Raw genomic sequence first — 26,586 nt, forward strand, 5'->3', positions numbered from 1 at the left:
GCACTTCATAAAAGAAAAGTTGGATATTAAGCTAGTTGATATTCCGTTTGTAAGGACGGAAGAGCAATTAGCAGATATTCTAACACACGCAGTTTTTGCAGGAAGATTTCAGGACTCACTTTGCAAGTTGGGCTTAGGTGATATCTATGCACCAACTTGAGGGGGAGTGTTGGCGTGAGCCCTAGTTTGATTAGGAATATAATTGTTATCATTGTATTTCCTAGTTTGGTTAGGAGTCATCAATTATTTATTTGTACTACAAGAGGCGTGATTGATATATATATATATATATATATATATATATTACCTCCAAGAGGGAGAAGAATAAGAGAGATATAGATTGAAACCTTTAAATTAATTTTATCTGGATCTTCTCATCATTGTTTTCAATTTTAGCGCATATCCTTTTGCCTTTTTTTTGGGAAAGCTAGTTTTGTTGTGGATGCAACGATAGAGCAACTCAGTTTTGAAACTTTACTTCTAGCTGCCCAAGGGCTTTTCGTTTAAGATTATATATTTTGTCTATCCTGTAAATTATCCATTAAAAAAAAAAAAAAAACTAGGTGTTTTTTCTTCGATAAAATGGCCTTAGGGATATGGTTGGGCTAAGTCACATGGTAAGTCAACAATAATTTAGAATACTACTAAGTTGTACTGCTAGTAACTAAATTTTACTTAGTTTTTTTCTTTTCTTTAGACATTGATATTAGGGATGAGAGGTTGGGGTAGGCCACAAATTAGTTGGTAATTATTCGGTATTGAACTCATGTTCATGAGAATCGAACTTAAATCCTCATCACGAAAAATACGGTTACAACATTGTATTAGTGTACAAAACTCACACTGTCTATCCGACTTCTCTCGATCAATTTCTGAATTTTAGTTTAAGTATGAACCATGACTTCATTCTCTCCAACACTTTCAATCCAAAAACCACTGAAACAAAATATTTCTCTGTCTCTCTCTCTAACTTTCACAAATGGAGTTGAAGACCATTCAAGGATATCTTCAGAAAAAGACCATTTTGGTTACTGGAGCCACATGCTTCCTTGCAATAGGTCTCTCTCTCTCTCTCTCTCTTAATTTGTAGTATGCCATGCAGTACTTTTGGAGAAAATACTAACGGTTCAACCAAATGTGAAAAAGGTCTATCTTCTTTTAAGAGCTTTGGATATCAACTCAGCCAATAGATCGTATGCTTAATGAGGCTTATACTACTTATACAAATTTGCAATTACCATACATATTATAGTGTGAATATTAAGAAAGCTTCAATGAATATGTTCTGGAGAAATTACACAGAATGTAGAGAGAGAGATCGAAAAAGAGAAAGATGTATTGATTCCTTCGTATTTTGTTATGATTACAATCACAGTTATATATTCTCTCTTACTTAGCTACTAATCTTCTTCCACCTCCTTATCTCAACCATAATTCCAACAACTTATAACTACCTATAACAGCTCATCTATTGAATCTATTGACAAGTGTCACTTAGTTTGACCCTTGATCTTCTCTTCACTTGGATAGTTGTTTTCTTCACTTGGATCCTTATATCCCCCCTCAATCGGATGCTCGAGTGAACTGAGCATAAGATTGCCACAGTGTTGATGAAATAAAGGTGCTGATAAGCCTTTTGTAAGTATGTCTGCTGATTGTTTAACGGAGGAGACATGTTGAACAAAAAGATCTCCTCGAGTAACCCGTTCGCTTACAAAATGATAATCGATCTCAATGTGTTTGGACTTGGCATGAAAGACTGGATTAGTGGAAAGGGCAATTGCTGAGATGTTATCACAATAGATCAGTGGAGGAATATGAATAAGAACATGTAAATCACAAAACAATTGACGAACCCAAGCCAATTCTGCAATTGTAATTGCTAAAGCTCTATACTCAGCCTATGTGGAGGACCTGGAAACTGTGTGCTGCTTATTTGATGCCCAAGAGATTGGATTTGAACCAAGAAATATAAAAAAGCCTGAAGTAGACCTTCTGTCATTTGGATCACCTGCCCAATTTGCATCACTATAGGATTGTAAATGGATTGGTCCTGGCCTGAACTTAATGCCAAAACTTGATGTTCCTTTGAGATATCATATAATCCTTTTTACTGCAATAAAATGGGACTCCATAGGATTGTGCATGAACTGACATGCTTGATTCACTGAGAATGCTATATCTGGTCTTGTAAAGGTGAGATACTGAAGAACACCAACAATGGTTCTGTACTGCTCAAGACTATGGTATGGTTTTCCATCATTCTTAAGTAATCTATGATATGGTAGACAAGGTGTAGCACACGGCTTACAGTCCTGCAAATCAACTTTTGCAACCAATTCATTAATATACTTTGTTTGTGATAAAAACAGCCATTCTGATGTATAACTGATCTGTAACCCCAAGAAGTAATTCAGTTGTCCCAAGTCTTTCATATCAAACTCTTCTATGAGACCTGTAATCACACTTGAAATTAACTTAGAGCTACTACCAGGAAGTATCACATCATCAACATATAGCAGTAGAACCATAGTGCCTTTGGATGAATGTTGAACAAACAAAGAGGGATCAGCTTGTGAAACTTTGAATCCTAAGCCAGGTAAAAAGTTTGTGAACCTGTCATTCCAGGCTCTAGGAGCCTATTTAAGACCATATAAAGACTTTTGTAATTTACAAACATAATTGGGAGGATGTGTGTCACTGTGAAATCCTAGAGGTTGTTCCATATATACCTCTTCTTGAAGAATTCCATGCAAAAATGAATTTTTGACATCCATTTGTCTGAGGGGCCAATTGAATTATGCAGCTAATGCAAGGATCAACCTTATAGTAGTGGCTTTACCACAGGACTAAAGGTCTTTCTATAATCAATGCCTTCTTCCTGACTATATCCTTTTGCAACAAGCCTGGCCTTGTACCTTACAATACAACTATTGGCATCTCTTTTAATCCTGTATACCCATTTACATCCAACTAAGTTCTTATCAGGTGGCAATAGAACCAGAGACTAAGTTTTCTGTGTATTCAGAGCACTAATTTCTTCTTTCATAGCCTCTTGCCATTCTGACACTTTTGAAACTGCTTTGAATGATTTTGGTTCTGTGATGGATGCTTGAGAATAGCTTATAGATGCAGAGAGAGCCTTTCTTTTGAAGATACCATTTTTGGACCTTGTTTTCATAGGGTGAAGATTCATAGGCATGGGAAACACAACTTGTAGATATGCTCATGTTGAAAATCAAGATCCACAGGAATGGGATACTGTGTAGAAGAGTCAGAATTATCAAGTAAGGTCTGTGTAGGGGAAGGAATAAAATCTAAGGCATTAGATGCAAGTGTATCCAAGTATTCTGAGGCTCTAGATGCAGTCAAAGAATCTGAAGCAATAGATGAATGCAAGTTCAATGAATCTGTGGCTGTAAATGATGATGATGAAGGAGTATGAGATGCAGGGGACACAACTTGATTTTGTAATGATATGGATGCTGGTGTAGGATTTAGGGAATGCTCATGTGAATTTGCAGGTGTTGACACTGGTAAAAAGGGTAATGATGCTGCATGAAGATATGGAAAAGTGGTTTCATCAAATAAGACATGCCTAGATATGTAAGTTCTTTGAGTGATCATGTCTAGACAAATGAACCTTTTATACTGATCTGCATATCCTAGAAAGACAGATTTTCGTTTTTGGTTATAGTTTGGAGTTATTGTATAGGGTAAGTTGGGGAAAACATGCACAACCAAAGACTTTCAAATGACTAATATCTGGAATTTTATGAAATAACAACTGAAAAAGGGATTTCATTTGTAAACAGTTGATGGCATTCTGTTGATCAAATATATTGTTGTAGCACATGCATGAAACCATAACTTAGATGGTAAATGTGCAGTTTGAAGTAAGGTAATGGCAGTTTCTACAACATGCCTATGTTTTCTTTCTGCTAACCCGTTTTGTTCTGGGGTGTAAGGACAAGATCTTTGATGTAACATGCCTTGGTGTGATAAAAAATGCTAAAACTTTGTGCTGACATACTCACCCCCACCATCACTTTGTAAAACTTTTGGTTTTGCAGAGAATTGAGTACATAGATAAGCATAAAATTGTACAAATGTTGTAAAAACCTCTTATTTATTATTTAAAGGGAAGACCTATGTATATCGGCTACATTCATCTATGAAGGTTACATAATACCTAAATCCTTCATGAGATAACAAAGGGGTAGGTCCCCATACATCACTGTGTAAGACCTCTAGAGGTTGTACAGATTTAGTGACAGGAAAATTGAATTGTAGCTTTGTAAATTTTCCTTCTAAGCAAGGTGTACAAATGGAGTGATATGTATCAAGTAATGCATGGATTTTATTCTGATGTAGAATTGTAGAGGTAATCACATTTGATATATGTCCTAGTCTCTTATGCCATAAGTGTGTATTGAAAGGCTTTGCTAGGCAGCATGTATGCTTATGAGATGATGCAGGTGGCAACTTCTCTAGTATGTTGAAAGGAATGAAATAGTAGCCCTCTCTACACAGCCCCTTGAGTATTATTGTTCCTATGGATTTGTCCTGAACCCAGAAGAAAGTATCATCACAAATGAATCTACACTTAGTATCCTTACACAATTGATAGATGGACAATAAGTGTTGTGAAATTTTTGGAACATGAAGAACATTCTTCAAGGCAAGTGTGGTATTGGAAACAGATAACTTTGATGTGCCAATATGAGAAATATGCAAACCTATACCACTTGTTGTGGTTATAGTGTCATTCCCTTGATATGTAGTAGCTAATTCCAGATTCGCTAACTCATAGGTCATTGAGCAGTGGCGCCAGTGTCTGCAATCCAAAATTGTTGCTGAGGCACAGAAGGTTGTGAATGAGCATGCATGGATGTGAGATTTGGTGCAGGAGATTTGCCTTGGTATGCAAAGTTGCCTCGGTGATAGCATTGCAGAGCTGAATGTCCAAACTTCCAGCAAATTTGGCATTGAGTTGGGACATTGACATTGGAATTGGAAGTGTGGCTTTGAAAATAGTCAGCAGTAATAAGTCCCTTCTTGTTATAGATTTGACAGATAGGGATTTCAGAATGATGCTCTACACAGGTGGATTGATAGGGTTTTGGTGCACCAAGAATTCTAGGACTACTATTTGGTGGATGATTATATGATCTTGGACCATAGTTAAACGATCTGCCTCATCCTTTGCCATGAAAATTATTCCCTTTGTAACCACCATAGTGATAAGATCCCTGATAGGAATTGGTATATCCTGAAGCATTTGACATTCCTCTATGATTGAGAAACTGTTGGCTAGAAACTCCAGAAGTAGAACCAACTTTATTAGATTGTGATGATTCTTAATCAAGCACCAATGCTTTCCCTTTGCTTGACTAAGTATCAGCAACCATTGCAGCCTCAAATGGCAAAGAGGATGAGGAGTCAAAGAACTGACCAATTATAGCTTCTTCTGTAATCAATTGTGACCTAAAATCTTAGAGAGAAATACCATTTTCTCTGCCCCTTATGACACACCAGAAAGTGTTGAATTCTGCAGGAAGTCCTTTCAGCGCCAGAATTATGATATCATCATCTTCAAATATGACCCCTATAGCTGCAAGATGATCCCGTGCATCTTTGATCTTTTGCAGATAAACAGAGACAGATTCAGACCCTTTCTTGATGTTTTGAAGCTCAGTTTTCATCTGAAAGATTGTAGCTTTGGTAACTGCAGAAAATCTTTCAGTGAGATTCACCCACATCTCGTGAAAGCTTTGACTTCCAATTACACATGACATTGTGGTAGTAGACAACGTTGCAATCATCAGTTGCATAAGTGCACGATCGTGCATCTTCCAAACCAAGTAATCATCTTTCTCAACTCCTTCAGCGTCAAAATCATCATCAAATCTTGGAGGACACTTTCTCGATCCATCAGCAAACCCCATGATACCATGACTCTCGAAAATCAACTTGATTTGGAAACTCCAAGTGAGATAATTGGAGTCATCAAGCTTTACCGTAACCGAAGTAGAAACCGTGGAAACAAGACTTGTGATAGGATATTGAACAATCTTCAATTGATCAACAGTCACCATTGTCGAAATTTTTACAGATGCTTTTTATCAAACACGTAGAGGGCAGATAAAGAAGAACGGATTCTTGAGGATCTTGGAGAGCAGAGAAAGCCCAAGTTGCAGAATCACACAGTTGCTTTGCAAAATAGAGGATTAGAAGAAGAAATGAATGTTGTTAATCGAGGTGTGGAAGCGCCAGATCACGTTATGGGCTCTGATACCATGTGAATATTAAGAAAGCTTCAATGAATATGTTCTTGAGAAATTAAACAGATTGTAGAGAGAGAGAGATCGAAAGAGAGAGAGATGTATTGATTCCTTCGTATTTTGTTATGATTACAATCACAGTTATATATTCTCTCTTACTTAGCTACTAATCTTCTTCCACCTCCTTATCTCAACCATAATTCCAACAACTTATAACTACCTATAACAGCTCAACTATTGAATCTATTGACAAGTGTCACTTAGTTTGACCCTTGATCTTCTCTTCACTTGGATAGCTGTTTTCTTCTCTTGGATCCTTATATCCCCCCTCAATCGGATGCTCGAGTGAACTGAGCATAAGATTGCCACAGTGTTGATGAAATAAAGGTGCTGACAACCCTTTTGTAAGTACGTTTGTTGATTGTTCAGCGGAGGAGACATGTTGAACAAGAAGATCTCCTCTAGTAACCCGTTCCCTTACAAAATGATAATCGATCTCAATGTGTTTGGACTTGGCATGAAAAACTGGATTAGTGGAAAGGGCAATTACTAAGATGTTATCACAATAGATCAGTGGAAAGGGCAATTGCAATTGTTCTTTAGAACTAAGCACAACATGAATTTCTTTTTTAGTACTTAATTCTCTAATTAACTATTTTAATTTTTTGATATATATGAACCAAGATCTTAGGAAAGGAGTTGTTCAAGGTTCTCAGGGAGAAAATGGGTGCACATTTTGATTCTTCTTTATCGGAAAAAGTTGTGGCTGTCCCAGGAGATGTAACTTTTGAAAACCTGGGAGTGAAAGACTTAAAGTTGAAGGAAGAAATGTTCTATGAAATACAAATCATAATCAACTCTGCCGCCACGACCAATTTTGATGAAAGGTAATGCATTCACCATGCAATCCATGTCTTGTCTTCCGTTTCGTCCTCTCCAATTTTGACATATTTAAACTACGGGACTAAAGTGAAACTTGAAGTAAACTACATGGACCAATACATAGTGAAATCCTGCCACTACACAGAGAGACTAGGTATGATTTTCAGACATATTGGATTCCAAGCAAGATTACCACAGTGATGGAAATGAGTTGAATCCTTGTATGACGACGTAGGTTTGAACTCTGTCGATGACTAATCTAACAAAATCTATCATTTGACAAAAAAAATGTTAAAATTTTTGGAATCAAACTTTTATCAAAATTCGAAATATTTTGATTTGGTGTTTTCTCATAATTTTTGGAACATAATTTAGAATGTCATACTTTTTATAAGTATTTGGATATCCATAAAAATATTTGTATGCGCAATTTAATGTTATTAATTTCGTATAATAATAGTACCTTGTATATGCAATTTAATGTTATTAATTATTTAGTACAAGTTCTGTAGTATATAGTATCTTTATGATTGTACATAAGTGTATAATTAGATATAAACACTATGAATAAAACACATTAAAACTAATAGTGAACACCATAAGCTACTTAGTACTAGACTTTATAGTCTAGTGATAGGTCTCTTTACTTGTATGAGATGTCTTAGGTTTGAATCTTGTGAATAACGAGTTTGTAGCCAAATTATTTCTCTCACCCCATAGTATAAATATATCGATGAGCTCAAAAAACAATGAACACAATAAAAGTAAAAAATTGAGTTGTAGATATATATAGTAAAACCTTCATCTATAAATGAATGTTTTGTAAAAATATCAATATACTCAAAAAAAAAAAAATATATGAATGTTTTGTAAATTAATAACCTAAAATTTTTAGTCCAACTCGGGCCAATGTAATAAAACCATAACCACGCTAAATGCATAAGATAATAATTTTCTTAAAATTCTTTAAGGCCCGGTGAATGTATAAATTAATAATTGATAAATTGATACTGTTGATTGGCTGATGGAGAGCTGAATCTTTTTTTGAACCCATTGTTGCATATTTTTTTACTAGAAAAGGGATGCTCATTTTTATACTCGCACAATGCTCTCCTAATCTCATTAGTCAATGTTGATTCTTTTACTCTTTTCAAATGAGGCGCCATGAGGACCGATATAGATAATGATTCTCAAGTCCCAGTGATTCCTTTTATAAAAATTATATTCAATGTATATGCAACACCTTGAAACACTTTATTTTCTAGGCATTAAATTCTGAAAACACTTGATCTTCTAATTTGAAGTTTATATGTATCTTTATTTTTGTATAAGATATAAGATACATCTATGAACATTTTTTTTGGTTAAACGATAGATTTATTAGATTAGATAAAATTATGGAGCAAGCAGAGTTCAAACTCACGCCTTAGTTCAAGGCAAAGTTCTTTTTAAACTAATAAACATTAATTTATCAATAAATTAATAAATTATTTATTTATACATATAATGATATCCTTTCTAAAACAATAATTTCCTTAGTCCAATTTTTCGCCCTCGCAATATTCATTTATAGAAGTTCTACAGTACAATTAGTCAATAGCTATAAAACTTTGAAACTTTTTTATTGTACAATTGGAAAATTCTGGAAAAAAAATTTGAATCGGAAATTTAGAATTTCCAGACTTTCCATATGCATGCAGTACAATTTTCATTTGATATTTCATAAATATTTGAATTTGAAAAGTTTTCGATTCGAGAAATAATTTATCATGCCGAATCGAAATTTCTGATCCAACTTCCACCACTAATATACTAATATAGACTCACACGCAACATATACACTGTGTGATGTTTGTGTCCGCAGATATGATATTGCGCTAAACGTGAATACATTTGGAGTTCTTCATGTGTTGGGTTTCGCAAAGAAATGTTTAAAATTGGAGATGCTTCTCCATATATCAACCGGTTAGTTTTTCTTTGTCTTTGTTTATTTCTTTATCCCAAACTGTTTTGCAAGCTTTTCTTATTTATATCGTAGTTTTATTATTTGAAATACATTATCTTTTGTTTCTTTTACTATAAATACTTATGGCCAAATTTTTGTCAGTAAATTTATATATTATACATGTATGTATGCATTTTTAAATAATACTTTCATTCGTCGTATAATTTCAATGTTTTTAAAGTACATATTTTTGAAACTCCAATGTACTTTCACATTTGGTACACGTAATTTCATATAATTTCCAATAATACAAATTATCCGTGTATTTTGCACGTATTTTTAACATGTTTTTTAATAAATAAATAAATAAAATTAAAATTGTAAGCAGTCGCTGAATTTTTCAGAATATTTTTTCATGTCATATAATACACATAGATATTTTTCACATATCCGAAATTTACTAACCATGCTCCCAATATCGACATATATTGGTGAATGTTTTACAGCTTATGTGTGTGGTGAAAGGGCAGGAATCATAGCAGAGAAATGCTCATCTTTTTTAATGGATGACAGAGAAAATTTCGAACTACATGAAAAGAACGTGATGGAGGAGAAGTTAACTGAATTAAAGGCACAAGATGCTACTGAAGAAACTATTACAAGCACCATGAAGGACTTTGGCACTTAAAGGTTTCAGAGCATTTTATCTAATCTAATCGTGCCCTATATTAATCACCCCCACATATATATCTTTTTGGCCAAAACCCGTCACACATGAATTTTATATTTTGGTTTATTTTTCTGTTAACCTATTATTTTCTTTTTCTTTTAACTATTATTTTCTTTTTCTTTAACGCAATTAACAATTAGGGCTACATTTTAAGGAAAATTAATGAAAAAGGGCTTCACAATTTTGAATCTTAACAAAAAATCACCTACTAATTTTATTTAATGGTTAGGATAAACCCAACATTAAATCAGCCCAATAAAACTGACCCAAAGAATGAGTTTCCAATTGAATCTATTTCTTGTCTCTCGAATTCTCTTCTGAATGGCAATTGGGAGGCTTATCCGTTCTTGGCAAGTGCTTGGGATTTGGGTGAATCTTTCCAGGATTGTCGCTGGTCTTGGGTTCCAAGATCGGCCAATTTGGCGGCGGATTCTCTTGCGTCGTTTGGTAATTTGGAGATGTGTAATGTTGTCTGGGTCAACCGGCCCCCATCTTCTTTGGTTTTTGTCCTAAACAATGATGGGTTACCTTGTCCTCATTAGTTTCTCCCGTGGCGGGGTTGAGGGCGACGCTTTGCTGTTGCTGCGTCTTATTTGTTGTACCCCTCTGCTCTGTCTTTGTGGTTTGGTTGTGTTTGCCTTGGCTGGCTTTCGGTGTTTGCTTTGGCCTCTTGGCCCGGGAATGATATTCTCAGTTTACCAAAAAAAAAAAAAAAAAAAAAAAGAATGAGTTTCCAATTATACCCTGACAACACCTTTTCCCGTTTATTTAATCCGTTTCACTTCAGATGAAATAAAAAATGCTTTTGTACGGTTTCTACAAGTTTCTACATATCTCATGTCATTTTCTCTCTGCTATTTTCTCAATTTATAATTCCGATATGATCGTCAACGATGGAGATGACGCCACCCTTGTGATCCATGAGGAAGCCAAGACCAAGAAGAGTTCGAGAAGTTCGCGATGCTCCCGACCAGTCTTCCACTGATAAATAGAGGTTCGAGCAAGTGCTGACAATCATCAGAGATGGCTTAAAGATGGACTCCAAGAGGTACCTCTAACTTTGGTTTCGAATTTGTGAAAAAATGTGGATTTGTATTTCCCAAAAACAAATTACAATACAATTTTCTTTTTTCCTTCCATATCTTTGCCCGCAAAAGATAACGTTGGTCTTTTATTTCAAGTTTCACATGATTTATTAATATTTAATAACATAATTGGATAATTAATTGGTTATTAGCATTTGGGTGCGAAATATATTGCTTGAAATCTTGAAAATCTGCTGCTAAATATTGGACAAATTCCAGAATTATTATTCTGTTATTTTTTCCTTTGTTTATGGTAGTTAACTTAATTTTTTCATATATATTTTTGTTATAATTATTGGTTCTTAAAAATTTAGGTTGGGTCCGTCACCATTGGTGGATTCCGTGCATTAAACGTCAGTTTTTTAGCACCACTAGTGGGTTAGAGGCTGCTGCCACAGCCGGCAGGCAATGCTTTCTACTGTTTTGTTTTTGTGGGCTGTGCAATGTCAATGAGATTGGGAGATGCTTCTCCAGATTGTTAGAAGAACCAAATTGAACTATACTTAATTATAGGAATTATGTTTGCACTGCTCTCTCTCCCACATTTATTTTGTTTTGACATTATAATCATTATAATCATTCTTGTTAAAAATTTTTTTTCTCTATTTCTGGCCTTTTGCAATATTTTACTCATATCTTTTTCAAGTGAGTTTTTAAGAAGATGAAATGATTAAGTGTTTAGTTTACGAAACAGTGATAGTACTAGTGTTCGTTTGATAAATAGTCAGTGTTTAGTTTACGAAACAATGATAGTACTAGTGATCCGTTTAAGAAATAGTCAGTGTTTAATTTACGAAACAGTGATAGTACTAGTTAGGGGTGGGTTCAAAAAACCGAAAACCGAAAAAAACCGAAAACCAAATCGAACCGAAACCGAAAAAACCGAACTGAACGAAAAAACCGAACCGAATTGAAAAACCGAACCGAACCGAATTATTTTGGTTCGGTTCGGTTTTAGTGATCTAGAAACCGAACCAAACCGAACCGAACCGAATTAATTAAATTAATTTTTTATTTAATTATTTGTTTTGGTATTATTTTCTAAACCCAATTTGTAAGTTAAAATGTGCTAAACCCAATGTGTTGCCAAACTTTAAGCTCAAAATATTAAAAAAATGCCTATAAAAACTCTAAACCCTAACCTATTATTTCTCCCCCATATAAGGTTCTGGAACCAAACCTCCTCGTGAAGTACCTACATCCATCTCCATAGCACTGTCTACTTCTGCCCCAGCTTTCTTTTCCAAATCTACTCTCATATAACATGTAATAGAATCCATAAACATTTATTTTGGGTAGATTACTTGAGTAATTTGTGATGGAAAAGAATTCAACACACACTAAATAAATCCACCCACGTATTACTTTTACTAATCAAGTTGTCAACTTGCAGTTACAAGCAAACAACCCTAATCTTTGAACAACATCATACAATTTAACTTTTCTAAGTCATTTGTACGATTTTTGTGTTGTGAGGTTGTTAGTTTGGACTTTGGAAGACTTGATTGATGATTTTAGTTCAACTTTAAATGTTTATTTTCATTGTCTTTGATTCTAGTTAGAATGCTTATGTTATGATTGTGTTGGATATGTTAAAATTTAAAATTTCAATGTTTTTCATTTTTTGAAAAGAAAAAACAACAAAAAACCGAAACCGAACCGAAACCGAACCGGAAAAAACCGAACCGAAAAAAACCAAAAAAAAAATGAACCGAACCGAAATTTCGGTTTGGTTTCGGTTTTGGCAAAAAACCGAACCGATTTAAACCGAACCCACCCCCAGTACTAGTGTTCGTTTGATAAATAGTCAATGTTTAGTTTACGAAACAGTGATAGTACTAGTGTTTAGTTTAAAAATTAGTGATAGCATCAGTGCTCAATTTAAGTAATAGTGATGGTACCCTTGTTCAATTTGAAAAATGGTTAGTATTTAGTTTAAGAAATAATGATAGAACAAGTTTTCAATTTAATAAATAGCCATTTTTCAGTTCTAGAAATAATCAGTGTTTAGTTTAAGAAATAGTGACAGTACATGTGTTTAATTCTAAAAATAGTTAGTGTTTAGCTTAAAAAATAATCAGTATTCAGTTTAAGAAATAGTAATAATATTAGTGTTAAGTTTAAGAAATAATGATAATACCCGTGTTCAGTATACAAAATAGTGAGTATTCAGTTTAAGAAATAGTGATAATACTAGTGCTCAGTTTACGAAATAGTTAGTGTTCAATTTAAGAATAGTGATAGTAACAGTGCTCAGTTTAAGAAATAATAAGTGTTCAGTTTAAGAAATAGTGATAGAGCTAGTGTTCAGTTTAAGAAATAATAGTAGTAGTGTTCTATTTAAGATATAGTAACGGTACCCCTATCCAATTCAAGAAATAGTTAGTGTTCAATGTTTATAATTGATAATTTTGTTTACTTGGGGAAATATTGTAGCTATTTGATCTTTTGTTTTTTTTTTTTACTTGAAGATGTAAAGTATCAAAGTGTTAGTACGATATCAATGCATTTTTTGTTGATTTGTTTTCAGGTTGTTGCTGGGACAGAACAAAGCCACGAGCAACACTTCCGGTAAAGGCAGATAATAAGGAGAAGGTGATGGTGTTGAAAACACCCGAGGCGGTGAAAATACCGAAGCTTTACGGGCAAATCTACAAGGCCATTGTTTTATCCGTCAAGAGTTGAGACCCTATTGGCAAATCTACAAAGTCTCAAAAACTGAAAATGAAACTGGGATAATTTCCAATGGAAGTGGCTCCTGCATTCTAGGGAAGTGAGTTCTATGTGGTAAGCAAAATTAAGGGTGAAAATTGATCAACAAAAGAATCTGAACCACCTAATTACAAATAAGTGATCAATTAATAAAATAATATTAAAATATATATAATAAAAAAGGTAATTGGGGAAGCATTTGCTCCCATTTTCTTTAAACATGCAAAATGGTTTGAGGAGGTGGCCACTCTCCATCACCCACGATGAGTTTTACCTCCCTTTCAGGAGGAAGGTGGACGACAAGAAGAAAAAAAATTAAAAAAAAACCCAAACCTGAAGGGGGAACGAACGGTCACAAGAAATAAGAAAGAGAGAAAGAACTGGCTGACATAATGGCATACTTGTTAATAAGGGAAAGTTTATTTCTAACATATTTGGCTAACAGAATAACATTGCTGTTATGGGCAAAGGTGGAAATTGGGCTTTTAGTTCAGTCCATGTGTGTTAAATTTGTGGGTCTAATATAAATTAGTTTTGTTCTTATGATTAAATAAGAAGTCATTTTGGCTAAATAATAGTATAGAGTGGTTTTTCATTAAAATAAACTTAGTTCAAGCCCTTTTCATTAAAACTCCCTAAATTTTATGGATGGCCAAACTCGTATGTGTTCACGAAGGCGATAGGAGAAATGATTCTATATTGCTCAAAAGACAATGTACCTGTAGTCATCATCCGCCCAACCGTGATTACAAGTACTTATAAGGAGCCATTTCCAGGGTGGATTCAAGGTTTCAGGTAATGAGGTTGCATGCATCTTAACATTTTTATAAACTAAATTTACATTTATAAAATTACTGTCCAAAAAAATAATTTTTAAATTTCAGATTTCATCTACTAAGACATTAAATTATATCTAGATATTCAATAAATAAATTGTCCTGTGTTAGTGTCAATAGTCTTTAAAAGAGATGACTTAAAATCACACATAAGAGTGCTGTTATTTTGCCAACAACAAAAAGAATATTATGTTCTAGAAAAGAAAAATATTATGAACTTAGAATCACTTCCCACACACTTTTTCTTTTTAATATTTGTTCACTTTTTTTCAAGGGACTCTCTTGGGTGCTTCAGAGACCTGGTATTCTTAAGTACTCAAGAATTTTTGCTTCTTCAATGCCCATTTCTAAGACAAAGACAAAGGAATGGAGAGCAAACAAATATTTAAGAAGAGATTACATTTATGTACCAATGTAATATAAATATGTAGTCTTTCTATCATTACTCATTAAATCAGTGATACTAGCTTACCATATACCACATTTGTACCACTTCTTTAATAGAGGTAAAACCTAACAACATATGTGGGTCTCATCTCTGTTAGAAAGGTGGTACAAATGTGGTAAGAGCAGCATTTTTGTTAACAAATTAAAAATTTTGTGGAAGGCAAAATAAGGTGAATGAAAAGAGTAACATGTTTCATACCACATTTGTGTCACTTTTGTAATAGAGGTAAGACCTACAAATATACGTAGATCCTATTTCTATTACAGAGGTGATGCAAATGTGATAAGAGTATATTTTTGTGATGGATGATGGTAGGGAGATCAAATTTGCAAAACAAATTATGTGTCACCAATAAGAAATAAATACGTTGATCAACTCTTAAGTAATAATCTAATCATCAACATCTACATCATTTTATTTACAAAATTTGATTTAGAAATTTAATCTTCTAAACATTACCCTTTTGTGATAAGACTATATTTTTGGTATGAAAATCACTACCTTATTGTTTTCTAAACCTAATTTTATATGACAAATGCTAGGGGCACTATAGCGATATTTAATTAGGAAAATATACAGTTACAATCTCTGGATTGATAGTTGACCAAACTTCAAATTCCTTGTCGGGAAGCCCCTTCGAGGAAATCTGATAAAATTTCCTTGTCGATGAATATAGCAGCTCATTTATATTTTGGTCGAATATATAGAAGCTTATTGTTATGAGACACGTTTTTGGTTGGCTACAGAACTATTTGATTCCATAATTACTGGTTATGGTAAAGGAAGGCTGACATGCTTACTGGGTGATCCTATGTCAGTATTTGATATGGTAAGTTCAAGTTCAATCAATCCCCCAACGCACACCTACATCTTATGTAAATCTGCATGCATGCATATATATATGCCTAAGAGTATGCATGTTAGCTTATACTTACGTATTCGTACACGCACGGAATAGCATAAAATATAAAATTTACAAATAATGAATTGCCTGATGATTAGAGTTTTTTTTTTTCTTTTTTTTTTGTTTTTGGATTCTGCATACTATTGCTGAGAAATTCTCACTTCATGTCCTAATTAAAGAAAAAATGTGATTGCATCAAAATGCGGTTTTTCGTTAAAGTGAACAGTACTGGGTGTTTTTCGTTAAAGTTCCCTATTTAGGAAAACTAATGAAAATGACTTGAAAACTTTGAGTTTTAATGATAAGGACAAAATAAAGGGTAAAGTGAATAGTACCATGATTGACTTTTTAGTGTAAAAATGTGGTTTTTCGTTAAAATGAACAGTACCGGGTGCTTTTCATTAAAGTTCCCATTTATTTATGTGATTGCATATCAGGCTTTGGGTTCCTTCCAAAACTCAAGAACAAATCTTTAAACCACAGCTCCTCCAAATTCTTAGGATACTCTATAAATAACCAACCTAGTGTTGGTTATTTATAGAGTATCCTAAGAATTTGTACATTCTTAGGCATGTGTCGAAGTTTACATCCTTGTATCGTTGGCTAAATTTTTAGTGATGAAATAATTCAACAATAGTGTTGATGCTGCAGTCCTAATTATGCTAGAAATATGATTTTGTACATCCTAATAAATCATGTTTAGGTATCTTAGGAGATCTAGAAGATCTTTTCTTGTATAACTTGTATTACTGGTATAGAAAAATTTCTCTTTCCCTTTTTAATGTAAATAAGGGCACAAAGCATGATAAAAATCACACACAGAATTTCTCAAGCCATTTTGTCCCTGCTCCTCTTTGGCCTATCTCCCTTGTTTTCCCTCACTAAATTCATACTACAACAGTTGAGAAATTATATCAAACTCTCATTAATACCCGATATATTTACTTAAGATTTTTTTTTTCTTTTTTTTTTTGTAAAATCAATAGAATGTTACAGACACATCCCAACCCGGAATGTCCACTAGGACCCTGAATCGAGTCGTGCTGGTCAACACCTGGAAGGTGACGAAGCCATAAGTGTGATAATGTATAAAATGTGAATAAATTAAAATCTAAAAGTGCCTAAGTACACAAGTGCATGGTGAGCGGGTCTGCACCCATTTCACATGTGATACAGAGCATAAGTAAAGTACAGTGAGGTAAGATAATAATTATACCATCATAAGGAGTCACCTGAACTGGGGAGTACCACAAGTCCTTGTCGATACAGAACTTTACCACTAGAACCTAAAGGGGTGCAAAATAGAAAGTGTGAGTGGGCAACACAAAGATTTTCAAAATCATTTAATTATCAAAGGTATTAACCCCTCGCCGCAAAACCTGTATAGTTCCAGAAAATCATACTACGTATAAGTATGAAATCAAATGCATAACAATAGTAAATCCAGAAGTATATCACAACACAACATCTTATTAGCAATATAAATAATCATGTGCTTAATAACACATACTAGCACGCAAGTCGGAATCACTATAGGTGATTCCGACTTATGTGCTAGCATTGATTATTGTAAGATCCCACATCGCCCAGGGGTGAGGATCCTGTAAGCCTTATATGCATATTCTCATCTCTATCTAGCACGAGGCATTTTGGGAGCTCATTGGCTTCGGGTTCCATTAGAACTCCGAAGTTAAGTGAGTTCGCGCAAGAGCAATCCCATGATGGGTGACCCACCGGAAAGTTTTTGTGTGAGTTCCCAAAAACAAAACCGTGACGGCGTGGTCGGGGCCCAAAGCGAACAATATTGTGTTACAGCGGAGTTGAGCCCAGAATGTGGTGGGGCCTGAGCTAGGATGTGACAATTATAGTATTAACAATATATTAACAACAATTAAGCTAATATTATACACTAATTTGAGTTGAATTTCAAATTTAATTGCTTACATGAACTACAAATTGAGATCCAAATATAATGTGCCATAATCACCTTATAACAAATGGTATGAAATATTTCACGTGGACGAGTAACTAATTTAGTAGGAGCTTGAATAGCTTCAAGGACAAGCAATTTCTCATGAACAAATGACATGAACCTCATAAGATTTATTGACAGTAGAAAAATACTCCTGATATTGTAAGTATTTTTTGGAAAACAGATAGAAAGATACCGCAATTAATTAAAGGAACAACTAACTGATCAAACTTTCACATTAAGCAGACAAATTAATAAATGGATTAATACATATCATCAAAACAAAAGAAATTTCGAGCGAATCATGAACTAAATGTAAAACTAATTAAAGTCTTCTAGAGATTTTAGTCTAGTTAAATAAGCCACGAATAAACAAACCTGCAACAGCAGTAGAAGATGAAGCCATGATCAAACAAGTAGCAGACCTTCTCCTCTCTATCAAAACCAATAATACTCAAACTAACAATAGGTCATAGTTCAATATTGAGCGTATGTTTTGTGAGAGTAGAGGCTACTATTTATACATAATCAATCCATGTAATTCTCCTTTTAGAATCCTTATTCAATACTGAATAAGTTACCTTACTGTATACAAAAGTGTTAAACCCCGTTTTCATACTTTCATTCAATCCTTGACAAATAAGGATTAAGTATATCTCTTTACATTGGGGATTTTTCTATACGATTCTGAAACAAATAGCAGGCCTTAGGACTTATGGTCATGATCATATTCTAACATTCTCCCACTTGATCATGACCCAAAATCATCGCACCACAATTCAGATTATTATAAAAACGATCACTAAGTCTCAATGAAAATTTTCTACATCACAAACAATCTATCAATGCATTTCAAAGTACTGAATCTAGAAATTCACACTCTTGATACAAAACATAGCTAATTTCAAAATCACAAATACTCAATTTGCACTACCTCAGAATTGTGACTCCATGGTGGAAAAAATTGTACAAGATTCCCTAGTCGCTGAAACTGATTATAGACCCTTTAGTGATGGCATGCTTGTTCATGTGACAGTGTTCATCGCTGTGGTTGTTGATGAATTAGGGGCCTGCACACAGATGACCCTAAATTTGTGCCTGCAAGTAAGTCATCGATAGAGAAGCTAGAGAGGGCGAGAGTGGAAGTATCTGCGGCGTGTTCGATTTGCATGGAAGAGATAGAGGTTTGTTCGCAAGCAGTTCGCATGCTGTGCTCGCATCTCCACCACGAGGATTGCATTGTTAAGTGGTTGGAGAAAAGCAAGGTTTGTCCACTGTGCCGCTTCGCCATGCCTCCTAGAGGAGGGCTTTTAGTGTTAGAATATGATCACAACCATAAGTCCAAAGGCCTGCTATTTGTTTCGGATTCATATACAAAAGTCCTAATGTAAAGAGATATACTTAATCCTTATTTGTGAAGGATTGAATGAAAGTATGAAAATTGGTTTTAACACTTTGTATACAATAAGGTAACTTATTCAGTATTGAATAAGGATTCTAATAGGAGAATTACATGTATTGATTGTGTATAAATAGTAGCCTCTGCTTTCACAAAGCATACGCTCAATATTGAATTAAGACCTATTATTAATTTGAGTATTATTGGTTTTGACAGAGAAGAGAAGGCCTGCTACTTGTTTGATCATGGCTTCATCTTCTACTGTTGTTGCAGGTTAGTTTATATTTCATACTTGCAGTATGTTTATCGGTTTGGTTATTTGTGGCTTATTTAAATAGACTAAAATCTCTAGGAAGTTTTAATTAATTTTACATGTGGTATCAAAGCCTAAATTTTAGTTAAAAAACTCTAATAAAAAAAGACCCGAAAAGTTTCGAACCCAAGAGCTATCTTTATTAAAAACAAAGTTAATGTTTGTTTTTAAAATATTATATATATATATATATACACACACACACACAGAGAACTTAAGGGGAGGGATCCCCATTTTTTTCAAAAAAATGGGGACATGCTCCTCACCGTTAGATTGACTTTAATGAAATTGTGTGGTTGAGATTAAAACACAGGCCACAAAATCTCAACCACACAATTTCATTAAAATCAATCTAACGGTGGGGAACGTGAAAATGGAGACACGTTCCCCACCGTTAGATTGACTTTAATGAAATTGTGTGGTTGAGATTGCACTTAAGGGGAGGGATCCCCATTTTTTTTCAAAAAAATGGGGACACGTTCCCCACCGTTAGATTGACTTTAATGAAATTGTGTAGTTGAGATTGTGTGGCCTGTGTTTTAATCTCAACCACACAATTTCATTAAAGTCATTCTAACGGTGGGGAGCGTGTCCCCATTTTTTCAAAAAAATTGAGATCCCTCCCCTTAAGCAATTCCTATATATATATAATTGTTGTCGTTTCGAATTGGGGCTTTTGTTCGAATTGGGGTTCAGAAAACTGGGTTTTGTTCTTGTGCTTACCCTTTTAATTCATAAAGAGCAATCAATTTAGATTTTAAATAATTTATTGCTTCCACTATACTCTTTCATTGTCAATATGGATTCTTACTGGTATGTATTTCGTTTTTTTTTTAATTCAATCTTTGCTTATTCATGAGAAAATGAAATATTTTTATTTACTTCTTCATGATTTTGAACTTGAGTGCCTTATTCTAATAAACACTATATGAGATTTAGAAGCAATACAAACTCAATAGACTTGTGCGAATTGGATTTAAAATGCATATATGTTAATTATGATTCTTTATTTTTATAAGATCTTGCTAAAAGTTGAAATCTTAATTATCTAGTTTTAATTAAGATGACTTTAAATTATTGTATCCAGACATCTCCAATAATTGATTGGTTTTGCTTGATGGGTCAAAAACTCTACAGTTCAATATAAAAAATGTATGCATGTTACATACTGCATATTTTGTTTTTTGAAGATTGTGTTATCTATTAATCAAAAGGAATTATGTGTGATGAGTATTGAACTATCTATTGATACATATTCTAAAAAGTGGACAATTTTTGAATTGTTTGATCTATGTGTACCCTTTATCATTACTACATATATGGTCAAATTGGTTCAAAATTTGTTCTGTAAAGTTTAACTAGTAGTAGAGAAATCAGGAACCTGTTGGTTAATGTTTACTGATTTCATTATGATCTGCTGCAATTTCACTAAAAACCTTGAATTTGGCAAGTGTTCCGATTCTCATTGGTGGAAGTAATTTCAAGGAATGGAGATGCAGGATCAAGTTGCTACTGATACTCAATGAATTCGACATTGCAATTAACAATCCACAACCCCCACTATTGACTGACAAGAGTTCTAAGGTTGAGAAAGTAGAGCATGAGAGGTGGTGGAGATCAAATAAATTGATATTGTCTATTTTGGAGGTTGGCATGACTGATCATGTTAAAGGAGGTATCAAACAACATGACTGTAGACATCGAAATTTCGGTGAAACAAATGTTCACCAACGCATTAAAGTTTTGGCGTGTCAGGGTATACATGCCATACGCCACGTGTCGTACAAATTGTACACATGGCGTGTGACTAAACAAAATAGGAAGAAATACTCTTGGAGGATTAAACAAGTTTTTCTTCTCATTTTTGGGCAATGACAAGACAAGCACACTTCAATCCATTATGGATCAAAACAAGTTTTTCTTCTCATTTTGGACAATGACAAGGTAAGCACACTTCAATCCATTACGGATCAAAGCAAGTTTTTCTCATTTGGGCAATGACAAAGCAAGCACACTTCAAGTTTAAAATGGAATTAAGTGGGAAATTAGGTCATAAATAAGACCACTTCAATTTCAATATTGCATTAAGTGGGAAATTAGGCCATATGTTAGACCACTTCAATTTCAATATTGCATTAAGTGGGAAAATTAGGTAATGGTGCTTGAGTGGGAAAATTTTGTGGTGGTGATTCATTCTCAAAGCCTATAAATAGGCTTCTCCATCAAGGTATCAAGCATCAACCAATTCACAATACATTCTCTACTCCCAAATTGGAAGAGAAATCACTTCATAAAGAATTTTGTCCTTGAAGCTTTGAAATTCTAAAGCTCTCAAGCAAATCCCGAAGGATCAAGAAAGCTCTCTTCGTTCTTCGTCAAATCCTACTTCAAGATCAAGCCAAACAGCCCTTGAAGAACTTCCACCAATTCAAGATCAAGCCTCGACGGCTCTTGAAGAAAGTGTTTATCGTTCATCATCCGTTCATCCTAAGATCAAGCCCCAACGGCCCTTTGGACCAACAACATTAACAAATCCACACATCTATTCTTCATGATCAAGCCCAAAAGCCCTTTAAGATCTGTTCATCCCCGCTCTTCAAGATCAAGCCTAAAAGCCCTTGAAGATCTGTTCATCTGTTCATCCAAGATCAAGCCTCGACGACCCTTGGATTAACAACATCCACAAATCAACATCTTACGGAGATCGAATTAGAGGATCAAGTTTAAGAGAGATCGTAACCCCTAAACACAAAATATTATTTTGTACACGTGTTCTTGTTTTTTTTTTCAAGAAATTTCCGTGTTCACAAATTTGGCACGCCTAGTGGGACAATCTCTACCTTTCATCTCAATCTTCAAATCCACAAGAAAGCACAAATGGCATCAAGGAAAGTTCAAGTTGTTCCCGCAACCAACGTGAAGAACAAGAACATCCTCGCTGCAAGTGTTGTCACTTTGGGCATCACAACTCGAAGCAAGGCAAGAGCTCTTTTTGCCTCCTCTTCCACCCCTGTATCAACTTTGTTGAAGGAACAAGAGCACCCGAGGCACAAGCCCGTGATCACTTTGGTCTCGCTAAGGGCGCCAAGTGAGGAAAGCCCGAGGAATTACTCCGAGTCCTTACTTTCCGATGCCGACTTGAGCGACAGCATAGCCATGCAAGTCATGGCTATTGGAGCAACTTCAATTGAGGAACAGCTGGCTCAAATGAATGAAGTGATCGTAAAACTCACACGAACTGTGGAGGAAAAAGACTTGCAAACCACCGCATTTGTCAACCACCTAGATGCAAAGACTAACGTGAAAGTCGAACCAATGGTTAATCCATTAAAGAAAGAAACCGATGAAGAAGATGAGCCTCCGGCGGAGAAAGTCGAAGAGAAGTCGGAGCCAGACCAGGCAATGGCATTCATGGGATCTCTCTCTATCCAGCGGCTGCAGGAAATGAACGCCAGAACCATCAAGGTGCAGTACGAAGGAAGCTCGCATGACTCCCTACTATACTCAAAGCCCTACTCCAAGAAGATTGAAACTTTGAAGATGCTGAGGGGTTATCAGCCGCCAAAGTTCATGCAGTTCGATGGAAAGGGAAACCCAAAGCAACAGGTCACCCATTTCATTGAAACCTGCAACAACGCGGGGACGGAATAAGATTACCTCGCCAAGCAGTTTGTGTGCTAGCTGAAAAGGAAACACCTTTGAGTGGTATCCGGACCTAGAGCCTGAGTCCATCAACAGCTGAGAGCAATTGAAAAGGGAATTCCGCAACCGTTTCTACAACAATTGCCACACTATGACATTCTAGAGCTAACGAGCATGAAGCAATGGAGGGATGAGCCAGTCGTGGACTACATCAACCGATAGCGTAATCTAAGCCTCGACTGCAAGGACAGGCTCTCAGATATCTCTTCAATCGAGATGTGCGTCTAAGGCATGCAATGGGGGTTACACTATATCCTTCAAGGCATCAAACCACAAACCTTTGAAGAGTTAGCAACCCGCGCCCACGACATGAAGTTGAGCATTGCTCACCATGGAAAAAAAGAGCCAATCACCGACTTCAAGAATGACAAGGTGTTTTCTCCGAATGGGGACAATCATGGGAAGAAGCCCGCCAAGGAAGCTTTTACCATCAACACCACCCCTATCAAGACCTCATCTGCACCCGTTAAAATCTTTTCCAGGAACAAAGCGAAGGAGATAAAGAGAGATGAGCCTTCTCACACCCAAGATAGGTATAAAAACACCTTGAGGGAATTAGAGCAAAAGACATACCCTTTTCATGACTCTGACATGGCTGCAATGTTAGACGACTTACTGGAAAAAAAAAGGTGATCGAGCTACTCAAATCCAAGCGTCCCGAAGAGATGAATCGTGTAAACGATCCTAGGTACTGCAAGTACCATCGTGTCGTCCTCAAAGAACTCATCATGAAGCTAGCACAACAAGGGCAAATCGAGCTCGACCTTGAAGACACGGTCGCTTCACATACTACCACGATTGCGTTTGGATCCTTCGATCTCATGCCTCTCCTAGTGACACCTGACCTTTCTCGCCAATGCTCAAGCCACACGACACTTTCTGAATCACCATCATTGGGGGCAAGCGACTAAGATGCACCTACCGACAATGAAGAAAGGTGGACATTGGTGAACTATAAAAATATGAGGAAGACAATACTGTAAGCCACAAGGCCAAAGGGGGAACAAGGGAGAAAGCATCGCTGCCACAACAATAGGAAGCCTAAAAGAAATATAAAAGCTGCTAAGCCAACATATGTTGGGGAACCTATACAGCAAAAGCCACGCATTCCCATCTCTTTGCACGAGTACTTCCTGGAGAACTTCTTCCAACAGTGCACTACCGCTGCATGTCAACTGGTCGAAGTGGAAATAGATGAACCCTCAAAAGGTAAAGCCACCGCCATTAAGGAAGAAAAGACATTCACACCTAAAGAAGGTCTGCTAACGCACTTTAGCATCGAGGAAGTGCTACGATTGCCAAAGAATATGCAAAGAGCACTATCAGCAGTGTTGGCAAGTCCTGACGACCATGAGGTACAAGAATGCAAGAATGAAGGCTTAAAGCTTCTGCCACATGTTGTGCCACCCATGACGTAATCTACTTCACGGACGAAGACTTATTGCTGGGATCAAAGCCTCACAACCGTCCTCTATTCGTCTCGGGGTACGTAAAGGAGCACAAAGTCAACCGCATGTTTGTGGATGGTTGATCGGCCATAAACATCATGCCAAAATCAACAATGACCACAATCGGCATCAAGGTGGATGAACTGTCCCTAAGCCATCTACTAATCCAAGGTTTTAACCAATGAGGACAAAGAGCAATGAGCATGATCCAAGTGGAGATGAACATTGGCGAACTTAAGTCAAGCACGATATTCCACATGATTAATTCAAGAACTTCCTACAGCTTGCTCTTAGGAAGGCCTTGGATCCACGCAAATGGAGTAGTACCGTCCACCCTTCACCAATGCTTAAAATTTTACCGAGAATGAGTAAAGGTGATCCAAGGCGACACCAAGCCATTCACCGAAGCCAAATCACATTTCGTAGATGCCAAGTTCTACATGGATGAAGACATGGTGCCTGAAGCTCTTCCAAAAAAGATCAAATCCATGGGCAAAGCAACACCTAAAAAGCAGGAGTGGCAAGCCATGCCAAGAAGCGAGGAGGAGAAGCTATGTCGTCTTCAAGCAAAAACAATGATGAGCCTGCTAAACCTGCAACAACCAAAGGGAGTAGGACGCTCTCAAATGGACCAAACACACTCCTCTTCCAATACATCTCGATGTCGAGAAGAAAGAATGGTCAATCCCCATTCGAAACTGGAGCAAGCAAAGCCGAGACACAGCGGCACAAGGGTGATGTAAAATTGCTCAAAACAAATGCAGTTTTGTCTATGACACGACTAAACGATGTTAAGGTTGCAAGACCACCCCAAGGCTTCATAAAAGCTCTGCCAAAGAGGGTAGAACCAAGCCTTCTCCCAACCAAGAGAACCAAAGAAAGTTTTGATCCAAACTCCTACAAGCTCATGTCGAAGGCCAGGTACGACCTAGCTTCCTCTTCGAATCCTGGAAAGAAAGTTTCAAACATTGTCAGTGACAAAGAACGTGACCTCACCGAGACTAAAAAAAATTTGAAAGAACATGGTTACGGAATTGACAACAACAAAGCTGGACTTGGCTTTACACCAAATGCATCTATGAAGATTTCAACCAAAGCGAAAAATGCTAGCGCTCAACACATCAGCGTGATCATTAAACAAAATCAAGAAGCCTAAACCTCCCATTCGAGTGTTAGTCTTCGATAAGCTGAATCATTCAAAACCCAAAATTTCAGCACTTGATCCCATTGGTGGGCAAGACTGAACTTCCGTGTTCAAACGGCTTAACACGCCAACACCTCAAAACTCTGTTTTTGAAAGGTTGTCAAAACCTAAGAAACAAAGCAGCAAGGCTAGCTCTCTACCGCGATGATCGGCTTTGGAAAAACTTGAAGAAACCAAGAAACCTTCTAGAAAAAAGAAGACAATGCCAAAGGAAGAAAAGCTCAACGGTCTAGCAGGAAAATGTGACGTTCGAAGCTCGATTCCTTCAAGGATGAAACGCCAAGCAACCTTGAAGGTTGACACAAAAGGATAACTAAAGGTAAGGAGGCACATCATCGTCCACACTAGCAAATCTTCATGCCAACAAGCCCAAGAGGACGGCATTGAAGATGAAATCCCTAAGAAAGACGTCAATTCTGGCTCTTTCGACTCAAAGTTTGCACCTCGACTGTTAGGGGTATGCTCTAAGTAGGGGTGGGTTCAAAAAACCGAAAACCGAAAAAAACCGAACCGAATACCGAACCGAGACCGAAAAAAACCGAACCGAAAAAAAAACCGAACCGAAAGTGTAAAACCGGACCGAACCGAAACTGGTTCAGTTCAGTTCGGTTTCTGGGGTTCGAAAACCGGACCGAACCGAACCAAACCGAAGTAAGGAAAAACGACGTCGTTTTTCTCTTGAACGGTGTCGTTCGCTTCGTTCGTCCGCGCCTGCCTTCCTT

General features: G+C 36.0%; 2 protein-coding genes across 2 annotated transcripts; one reads left to right on the plus strand and one right to left on the minus strand.

The window, feature by feature from the left end:
* Window positions 1-2,096: 2,096 nt before the first annotated feature.
* LOC126602759 (uncharacterized mitochondrial protein AtMg00810-like) lies at window positions 2,097-2,777 on the minus strand. The gene is made up of 2 exons (XM_050269637.1): window positions 2,733-2,777; window positions 2,097-2,639 (listed from the first exon to the last, which is right to left on the minus strand). Exons 1-2 carry the CDS (start codon window positions 2,775-2,777, stop codon window positions 2,097-2,099), a joined length of 588 nt encoding a protein of 195 aa, XP_050125594.1.
* A 4,230-nt stretch (window positions 2,778-7,007) lies between these two features.
* On the plus strand, window positions 7,008-16,302 carry LOC126602768 (fatty acyl-CoA reductase 1-like). Its single transcript, XM_050269645.1, is given in 6 exon segments — window positions 7,008-7,171; window positions 9,031-9,131; window positions 9,618-9,794; window positions 14,265-14,441; window positions 15,669-15,751; window positions 16,264-16,302. Coding segments are annotated over 6 exon segments (741 nt in total).
* The last annotated feature ends 10,284 nt before the right edge of the window (window positions 16,303-26,586 follow it).

Source organism: Malus sylvestris, chromosome 2 (genome assembly GCF_916048215.2).
Source record: "Malus sylvestris chromosome 2, drMalSylv7.2, whole genome shotgun sequence".
Lineage (NCBI taxonomy): Eukaryota > Viridiplantae > Streptophyta > Magnoliopsida > Rosales > Rosaceae > Malus > Malus sylvestris.